This window comes from Euleptes europaea, chromosome 1 (assembly GCF_029931775.1).
Source record: "Euleptes europaea isolate rEulEur1 chromosome 1, rEulEur1.hap1, whole genome shotgun sequence".
Lineage (NCBI taxonomy): Eukaryota > Metazoa > Chordata > Lepidosauria > Squamata > Sphaerodactylidae > Euleptes > Euleptes europaea.
In genome coordinates this window covers 26335440-26345717 of record NC_079312.1, presented here as the reverse complement: position 1 = coordinate 26345717, position 10278 = coordinate 26335440, and the positions used below count along the sequence as shown (strand labels likewise).

Genomic DNA, 10278 nt, shown 5'->3' with positions numbered 1-10278 from the left:
TGCTGTCACAAGATGATAACACGTGTCATTAAATGTTGTAAAAACTTGGTGCGGGAACACCCTCAGTGAGAAAGATGGGCTATAAATAAAGTAAATAAATAGTAAAGAGAACAGTGAAGGGAGAAGTGATTGTACTTTTCAAGGGCTTTACAGAATCTCACAAGAAAGATGACAAAGTTGCTCATTGTTGTTCTAGGGAACAAGATTAGATACAGTGAGTACATTTTGGTTGAACATTAAGAGAAACTCTGGGGGAAGTGGGCTCTCCTTTGCTGGAGGTCTTCAAACAGAAGCTGGAGAGCCATTTGTCAGGATTTCCTGCATTGAGGAAGGGATTTGGCTCATGGACCTATAAAGCCCCTACTAGGAGAACTATGAGTCTGAACCCCCCACTCCATGTGAGAATCATCACAAATCTCCTATGTCATGTTCTAGCTTTGTACATCCCTAAATTGCATACACATACAAGAATATGAAGTTGCCTTATACCAAGTCAGGCTTTTCTCCATTTCATTCAATACTGCTAGTTGACTGGCAGCAGTTCTCCAGAGCTTCAGGTAGAGAAGGGTTCTTCCTGGCTCCTGCCTCTACACTTCTTTGGTTCCCACAATGTGCAAAGGAGAAGTGTTATAAGAAGGAGGGAACCCTTTCTAGGCAAAGTGATTGAGAGAGTAGTAGCAAGTAGGGTTGCCAACCTCCAGGTACTAGCTGGAGATTACAACTGCTATTACAACTGAACTCCAGCCAATCGAGATCAGTTCACCTGGAGAAAATGGCCGCTTTGGCAATTGGACTCTATGGCATTGAAGTCCCTCCCCTCCCTAAATCCCGCACTTCTCAGGTTCCACCCCAAAAACCTCCCGCCAGTGGCGAAGAGGGACATGGCAACCCTAGTAGCAGACCAACTCCAGGTCTTCCTTGATAACTCAGTCTCTAGACCCTTTCTACTCTGGTTTCAGACTGGGCTATGGGACAGAGACGGCTCTAGGGGCTTTATTGACCTCTCCCTGAATGTAGACAAAGGTCATACTTCTGTGTTGCTTCTCCTGGGTCTGTCTTTAGGTTTGACACAGTAGACCATGCCATCCTATTGAGGCATTTGGAGGCAGACGTAGGTATCAGGGGATGTGCCTTGGACTGGTTTAAATTGCTCCTCATGAATCGGACTCTTATCTGCAGGACCGCCTCTCTCCTTATGCTCAGTCACAGCAACTTGGCTCATCCCAGCAGGGCCTTCCGCAGGTACCATCCTGCAAATGGGGAAAACCGATAATCGCCTGTACTTGTGCGTTCTCTGTGATGGTCCCCACTTTATGGAATGGTTTCCTTGACAAGGTTAGGAAGGTTCCCCCTCTCCTGGCTTTCCACAAACTATGCAAAATTGAATGATTCAAGAGGGCTTTCAGCACAGGTAAATAGGACAGTATTGCAATGAAATGGGCAGAAAGTTGGATTGCTAAAGGGAAAGTAGTGTGACCTACACAGCTGTGTTGCTATTTATCACTATAAATATGCTCCTGACTTGGTAGTTTCTACACCACCTGGCATATGTTTAGAAGCTCATGCTTTGTTTCAGCTCTATTTGAGAGTTCTGTTTGTTTTCAGATTTCTGTAGTCCAAACCCTATTGAAGTGTTCATTGGATGTCCCATCCTGTTGATTGTACTTGTAATCCGCCTGGAGTCTCAGTGAGAAAGGTGAACTATAAATAACCTAATAATTATAATTATAAAAGGGATATAAATGACAGTACAATGGATCAGCTTGAGGTTGCTTCTACAAAGGACAGTATTATAGTATGCTCCAGTGTTTTTTGTAAATATCACCACCACCCCTATTGCTGAAAATCAGATGTCTTCTTCCTTTGTAACTCTCTCTTTAGTGTGTGTATTTTTCCAGTTCTTCAGGCCTCGCTCCTCTGCATTGTTTTTGCTAGAGATATTTGCTGTTTGACTGAAGTGTTTTTATTGCATTTTGCAATCCACTTTGAGACTCAGCAAGAAAGGTGGACGATAAATGATGTCAATAATAATAAATACCTGATTATTTCAGAGAGTAGTCATGTTGGTGTGCCGAAGAAAAGCTAGATTCGAGTCCAGTAGTACCTTAGAGACCAACAAGATTTTTGGTGTATAAGCTTTCGGGAGTCAAGTGGAAAGGCAGGAACTGAACCTGTATCCTTTTGCATCCAGGGTACAGGTTAACCACTGCACCACGAGAGCCAGTGTGGTGTAGTGGTTAAGAGCGGTGGTTTGAAGCGGTGGACTCTGATCTGGAGAACCGGATTCGATTCCCTAATCTGGTGAACTGGGTTGGTTTCCCCACTCCTATACATGATGCCAGCTGGGTGACCTTGGGCTAGTCACAGCTCTCTAAGCCCCACCTACCTCACAGGGTATCTGTTGTGGAGAGGGGAAGGGAAGGTGATTATAAGCCAATTTGATTCTCCCTTAAGTGGTGGAGAAAGTTGGCATATAAAAACCACCTCTTCTTCTTCTGCATCCAAAGCAGGTGTTCTGACACCATGCTTCATTTGGCCCCTCTGCAAATTCTTCTCTTGTTTGGGTAAAAGAGTGCCAAAGGTCTCTTATCTTATCCAGATATCTTATTATGTTTGTTCAAGAATTCTCTCACCTTTGGCAATACTGAGCCTGCACCTCTCAGGAGTTCTTCTGCCCAACCCTTCCCTCTGTGACCAAGGTACCCATGAAAATCTGTTTCAATTGTCAAGGAATATCACAGCCAGTGGATATTATGCAGGCTCCTCCCACTGTGTATGGTAAAGCCTGCTGAGTCATACCTTTCAAAATAAATAATGCCGGTTTCTTGCTCCCTCCACATGTAGCAAATAAGTGAACGGATACTGCAGAGAGCTGAAAAAGGCCATTGCTGGAGGAGGAGGCAAGAGAAAGGGTGAGTGTGCTGTCTCAAAGAACTGATTGCATCAGATGACAGGAAAGAGGAGAGGGGTGGGATTCTCGTCAGGGGGACTAAATCTCAGCAGTCTCCTCTCCAAGCAAGTAGGCCTGTTCTCTCTGCAAGGTTGCTGACTCTTTTCCTCAATGGCATTGATTCCTGTAGCATCCTGGTTTACCACCACCAGTGGGCTGGGGCCTGATCTACACATGCAGTAAAGTGTGGTGGAATGACCTGCACCACTTCTGCACAGGGATGGGGTCAAGTTTGTAAATACTTCCCTGTTTTTCTTAAGCGTCCTGCAACAAAAAAACTAGCTCTGGAGGGATCTGGTGGATCCCTTTCTCCTCGCTGTTCTAGTTTCTCCTGCCTGCAAGAAGTCTCTTGCATGGAGGAGCAGTCATTGCATTGAGTTACACTGTGTAATCTTATTTGAGTCTCTAGGAGAAAGAAGGACTATAAATAATGTAAATAAATAAAAACGGAATCAACCACTTAGATTCTGAAGTGGTATAGCCCAGTGGTTCTCAGCCTTTTTCCGACAGTGGCCCCCTTCCGACCTTGTTTCCTTCCTGAGCCCCCCCCCCCCAACCCTGTCCTACCAGTAGAAAGGTAGCTATTTAAATGTTTTGTAAATAGCCAAGGAACAAAGAAGCATAAACAGCCACACAAAATGCACACGCACAGTTCTTATTGGGAAACGGAAATTTGCAACAACAAAAAATACCCCACAAAAAGGGAATACAACATGTTAATAAACAACAATGTTCACGTACAAAGGAAAACAAAGCCTCTACCACCATTGCACAAGATTACAGCGATACAAAAATCCAGTTGCAAATGATGCATAGAAGAGCAATGAAGAAAGCCACATGTTAGGTTTTCACATGTTTCTGTTTTCTTCCCTTCTCACTTCTCTCTGTGGCCCCTAGTCTCATGCCGTGGCCCCCCATTTACGCAATTTTCACCTGTGGCCCCCTTGGAATATCCTGGGGTCCCCCGGGGGGCCACATGGCCCCAGGTTGAGAACTACTGCCATGGAGTCAAATTGCCAAAACAGCCATTTTCTCCAGTTGAACTGATCTCTATCAGGAGTACCTGGAGGTTGGCAACTCTATGCTAGACCAAGACTGTAGTTATTTATAAGATAAGTAGAAATAGCGTTTTGATAGATATTTGACTGGGTAGACAAGACACAGGTGGAGATTGACAACAAAGTTTTCTTTAACAGGAAATGAAGTATTTAATAGGGTACATATTTTGTGTGGATGTCTTCAGTATATAACGTAAATCTGGCTCTCAGCGTCATCCCCATAGGTTACAAACTTCCCCCAATGAGAGTAACCGCTTTATAGCTGAGTCTCAAGTAAAGTCAATAAACCATGAAGGGAGATTGGATTCCCCTTTCTCCAGACAGGTGGCCTCGGGTTTCATTGGAATCTAATTCCACGATTGACGGGATTCTGCCCAGGTTCCAGGCTGGTCTTTTAACACAGAGAGCTCCTTCCACAGAACATGTACATGTTCGTTGGGAATTTTGGCCCCTTAACAGGATGCTTATTTCTTTCACGAAACAGAACTTTCTTCCCTAAGTGGACCCAAAACCCCAACTAAAAGTGAAATAAAAACCTGGCTAAACTAACACTCTTACCCAGAGCCACCAAACCCTGTCTAAGGAAAGAAATTTTAGCTCCTCCTTTTGAAATGGGGCTTGCTGACCCCCTTCCCATCTGGAGGAGTTTTATGAGCTCTGATTGGCTGAATCACTTGGATTTGCATGAGGCCAGAATTGCAAGGATTGGTACAGAGCCCCGGAGGAGAGGCGGAACGTTAGGGGATGATTGCTATGCTTGTCTTATATTTTTTGTTGCTTCTTCTGGGATGCAGGTGCTGCAATGCCTAGTCTCCTCCTTTGGTTCTTGAGCTTCCTGGTCCTTTCCCTTCAGGAATCCAAGTCTTCTGCTGACGATGATACTGTAGTAGTCACCAGCAGTGGCCCTATCCGGGGAAAGCATCTCCCAGCTGGCTCAAAAGCAGTCACAGCCTATCTGGGCATCCCCTATGCAGAACCCCCCGTGGGGAAATTGCGTTTCCAGAAGCCTGTTCCCCATATGCCATGGAGCCACATCCTGGAAGCCACCAACTTTGGCAATTCATGCCCCCAAATACTCATGCCGGCAGCCACTCCTGATGCCGAAATATACAATGCCAACACACCCCGTTCAGAGGACTGTCTTTTCCTCAATGTCTGGGTCCCCAGTCCCCGGCCTCCAACACCAGCCGCTGTTCTTGTCTGGATCTATGGTGGGAGTTTTTTTGTTGGCACAACTTCCCTGATTATATATGATGGGGCATTCTTGGCTGCCACCGAGAACGTCATTGTGGTCTCCATGAATTATCGCCTAGGAGCTCTAGGCTTCCTTTCATTACCACCAGCCTCCCCAGGAAACATGGGCCTGTTGGACCAGCAGTTGGCCCTGAAATGGGTGAGGGAGAATGCAGCTGCCTTTGGAGGAGACCCTACTCAAATGACCATTTTTGGCCAAAGTGCTGGAGGAGCGGCTGTCAACTATCACCTCCTCTCACCAGGGAGTCAGCCTCTCTTTGACCGTGCAGTGTTGCAGAGTGGGACAACCATTGCCCCCTGGGCTTGGGTGAGTCCTGAGGAGGCAAAGAGGAGAGCTCTGGTCTTGGCCCAGCTGATGGGCTGTGCACAGAATGACAGCAGTGCCATAGTGAATTGCTTGCAGGAAAAGGGAATGGAAGAATTCCAAACTTACCTGTTCTCAGTTGTGGATCCCACGATTGTTTTGAACCTTCCCTTTGTACCAACGACAGATGGAGATTTTCTTCCTGATGACCCACAGAACCTGGTGGAGTCCAGGCACTTTCAGTCTAAACCTATTATGATTGGGACCACCTCTGACGAAGGGTCCATCTTTATCTCCTACACTGCTCCTTTCTTATGTACATCCAACGAATGCCTTTTGACCCAGGAGAAGCTCTTGGAGGGGCTGAAGATGAGTGTACGCAATGCAACCGATGACTTCATCCAAGCCATTGCTCAGAGGTACAGAGAAGCGGAACCAGAGGGCCCAGCACGGTATCGTTCCGCCTTGTCCCAGGCCTGGCGTGATTACTTCTTTGTTTGTCCAGCAAATGAAGTTGCCACAGAGTCTGCAAAGACCGGAAGCCCTGTTTATGCTTACACTTTCACCCACCGCAGTATTGGCTCTGTCTGGCCTGAATGGATGGGGTCAACCCATGGATCTGAGGTCCCATACCTTTTTGGGACTCTGACGTTAATACCGGGAACCAATGAAACTCATACAGAGGCGGAGTTAGCGCTAATCCCCCGAGTGATGCGTTACTGGGCGGAGTTTGCTAGAAGCGGGTAAGAGAACTTGTAGATGTTTACTTGTAAATGTTCACCATCCCTGGCCCAGAAAATACAGGAGGTAGTGCTTCCCTAAGGTTTCTTTGTCACAGAACGTGCTAAGGCCTGGCATCCATTTTAAATGCATCCCAGTTTCTTTTGACTATGAAAGGAAATGCCTACATGTTAACTAGAAAAACCCTCACCTATATACACTGGTTCAATTTATTTGTCAATTTGAGATATTTCTTATTATTACTTAGTACATTTTTATCCTGTCCTTCCTCCAAGGGACTCAAGGCAGTGTCTATTGTTCTCTCCTTGTCCATTTTGATCTCACAACAACCCTGTGAGGTAGGTTAGACTGAGTCTGGTCCAAAGGTTCCCCTGCGAGTTTCATGCCAAAATGGGGATTTGAATTTGGTTTTCCTGGATCCTAGTCTGTATCCAGCATTACACCATGCTCACTTTTACATAAGGATGCCAACCTCCAGGTGTGGGCTGGAGATCACCCGTTAATACAACTGATATGCAGACAATAGAGATCAGTTCCCCTAGAGAAAATGGCTGCTTTAGATGGCAGACTCTATGGCACTGCATCCTGCTGAGGTCCCTCCCCTCCCCAAACCCCGCCCTCCCTAGCTATTCCAAAAATCTCCAGGTATTTCCCAACCCAGACCTAGCAACTAGGGCTGTGCATGTTGATAAACCCGAACTGAAAATAAGCCGGAAAAGCCTTTTTGGTATATTTCAGGTTATGGTTTACCGAATTCCAAAACCTGGGGGGAAAGCCGGTTTGGCCATTCTCTAAATTGGCCATTCTCTGAAAAAATAGTTATTTTTCCAGCTTTTTTAGGCTCTCCCCAGGCTTTCCGAAGGAGAGTCCCTGAAAGCTGCCCTGGAAATTTGGGGCCTCTATCACCTAAAATTCCCCCACAGGAGCTTCGCCAAAAATCCCCTCCTTTTCTGTTGTGGGCACTATCAGTCAGCCGATTTTTGCTACATATCCTCTTGCAGAAGTTGGCTCAGCTGATTGATAGTTCCCACAATAGGAAACGGGGGGATTTTTTGCTAAGCTCCTGTGGGGGCATTTTTGGGGGTAGAGGTCCCAAATTGTTAGGGTACCTTTCAGGGACTCTCCTTGCATGAACCCCAAAGTTTGGTGAAAATTGGGCAAGGGGGTCCGGTATTATGGTCACCCTTCCCTTCTCCATAGACAAGCATTAGCCAATTAGTGAAGGAACAGAGAATCTGACTGACTCTTACCTTCCTGCTTGTGTATGGAGGCAGGAGGGGGCAACCTCTTCCAGGTCCCATGACTTCAGACCCCTCAACCCAATCTTCACCAAACTTGGTGGTTCTTGCAAGGAGAGTCCCTGCAAGCTACCCTGCAAGTTTGGGGACTCTACCTCATAAAATGCCCCCCCCCGGGCCAAACATTTCAGGAAATCTAAAAATAAACCAAATTCCCATATTTACCAGTAATTCCGCTTATTTCAGGCTTCGGGCCCAATAAACCCGAACCCGAATTCTATCGCTATATTTTTTTGCACACCCCCACAAGCAACCCGACTTTTATGTCGTTCTCATGGATCAAAACATTTCTATTCTGACATGCAATATAAATTTCCAAGGTTACCAGTGTAAGCCTAAAAACAAATACTTAATAATAACAATGAAATAACAATGAAGCAGAAAGGTTTTTTAAAATCACATTGCAGATGCAGCAAAAAGCAAATTGGTTATTAAGGTTTTGAAGAAAATAAAATTGGCTGGTATGTAGAAAGGACATTCCACAAATGGGGCTTCCCCACAGAAAAGGTCATTACTGTGGTCATTGCCTGCCTAATTTCAGAAGTCAGGGTCCACGAGTCACCGCCTCTATGAAGGCTCTTAAAGGGTAGCCATATGAGTTTGTGGTGCCATTAACAAGGCCCTGATTCTTGGATACATGTTAACAGGGATGAAAGCTTGTCCAGATATAATTAATGTTAAATCAGTAATCTAATTACAAATGTGAGTGGAATATGTAGCGGGGACCTTTTTATTTTATTTTTTACTGAGCTGACTGCATTTTTTAAACTGTACAATCCATCTTGAGTCTCAGTGAGAAAGAAGAAATGTAAATGAAGTAAGTGAATAAATAATCAGACAACATATGTTGTGTACCTTACATAGAACTAGTTCCTTCTCTGACATCTTGGATCATGATATTTTTGCCTCCTCTACAGCAATCCCACCCCTTCAGATGTTGGTGAGACAAAATGGCCGCTCTACAACCCTGCAGAGCCGAACATCTTTCGCATTAGCACAGAGCCACCTGAAGTCATGAAGCCCTCGCCCGCTCGGCACTGCAGTTTCTGGAAGGCACTCTTATCAGAGGCATCGAGTCCATGTGAGTTGAGGTCCTGAAAGGGGGAGGTGGAACCCAAAGCCATTCCCTGAGGTAGACATTCACCACAAAACTGTGTTTGAACTGGAATCTAGGGGCTTTTCTGCATTCTCTTTTTCTTCATCTCCAAGTTCCTGTTTCATTGGTGTTTTTTAAAAGTTTCACTCATGTTTTGTTCCCTCTAGTGGTCCATTCGATATCACACCCAATTTTATCAAGACTAAAAAGCTGCTCCTTTACTCAGCAGGGAAATAAACTAGATTTAAACTACTGCTATATCAAATCGACCACTAGAGGGAGTAAAACATGTGTGGAACTTTTTAAAAACATGAAGAAACAGGAATTTCGAGACAAGCAAAAAGAGTATACAGAAACAGCCTTGGTGTAGGGACAATAGAACAATGCTAATGTCATTCTGGAACTGCTTAGGATAGCAACTATGCCTTTCCATTATAACTCCTACACCAAAATTTGGCAGCACCAGAGGCAAGTCGGGGAAAGGAGTATGACTTGTCTCTGTTCCCTGCACCTTGCAAATTATCCTGAAAAAATTCCGAATGGCTCTAGTCATTTTGGGAATATAGATAGCTTTCAAAGATATGGGATGATAACAAGTTTCTTTTACAAGCTAGGAATGAGAATCTAACAATCCTTGGGTTGTTTTGTTCCCTCATAAAGCATGTTTGGCAACAGTCCAGGCTAGAGCTGCCAACTGCTCAGTTGCGGTGGTCTATTGCCCGCCAATCAACCATGCTGCCCGCTGACCAGCTGATGGTCAGCAGGCGGAAGCAGAAAGGGGGGAGCGATGCCACCCTGTGCACTCCCAGTAATGCTCCAGCCTTCCATTCTAAACTGCATGCCAGATCAGTTCCGATCTGGCTTGCAGCTTGGAAAGGGAGTCTGGAGCCTTCCTCCTAGCCCTGCTGTGCGTGCGCTCTGAATCCACAGAGTGTGCACACAGCGGGGCTTTGAAGGCTTGCGGGTTGGAGGAGGCGAGAGCCTTCCTCCTAGCCCTGCTGCGTGCGTGCTCCCCAGGAATCCCTATACCCAGCCCCACCCATAAGAAGCTCCCTCCCAAGGTAAGTGGGGACCTGTCAACCCTAGTCCGGGCTCAGGCCTTTTCAGTGGATGTCCCATTCCTCTGGAACAACCTCCCAGGGCCAGCCTTCCCAGCAAGGCTTCATAGAGAGCTATTTTGGAGAGCTTTGGGGGCAGCCTGAACCTGGGCAAAGGGAGAATACCCTGTTGGGATGGGGATAAGGTACTTTTAGATTGGTTTTTATATCTATTAATTTGTTGTTATACTGTTGTTACCCATTTTGGGACCAGAATTAATCACAAGAAAGGAAAGACATATAAATATTTTAAATAAATGTGAAAATGTGGTGCCTCGTCTTGGCAAGCGTTGACCAGTCAGCTGTCTAGAAAGCAACAATTTCAATTTGGGTGGTCACATGATAATATGTTTGTTTCTGCTTTATCTGTTCTAACTCAGTGGGCAAATCATTTTCTTGGCCTTCTTTCTTGCCACAGACCAGCCTCCACAAGATTCTGTTTCATCCAGCCCAGAAGGAAATAGGAATCAAAAACTGTGA

The 10278-nt window shown here is 45.5% G+C and overlaps 1 protein-coding gene across 1 annotated transcript; it reads left to right on the top strand.

The window, feature by feature from the left end:
• The first annotated feature begins 4806 nt into the window (after positions 1-4806).
• Positions 4807-10278, top strand: LOC130492973 (acetylcholinesterase-like). Its single transcript, XM_056866753.1, has 3 exons — positions 4807-6309; positions 8523-8686; positions 10217-10278. Exons 1-3 carry the CDS (start codon positions 4811-4813, stop codon positions 10276-10278), a joined length of 1725 nt encoding a protein of 574 aa, XP_056722731.1. The 5' UTR covers positions 4807-4810.

Excerpts from the sequence above, each read along its gene's own strand:
- LOC130492973 (XM_056866753.1), top strand. The coding sequence starts at position 4,811 with ATGCCTAGTCTCCTCCTTTGGTTCTTGAGCTTCCTGGTCCTTTCCCTT. Across the intron at positions 6,310-8,522 it reads GCGGAGTTTGCTAGAAGCGG|CAATCCCACCCCTTCAGATG; the intron begins GTAAGAGAACTT and ends CCTCCTCTACAG. Across the intron at positions 8,687-10,216 it reads ATCAGAGGCATCGAGTCCAT|ACCAGCCTCCACAAGATTCT; the intron begins GTGAGTTGAGGT and ends TTCTTGCCACAG.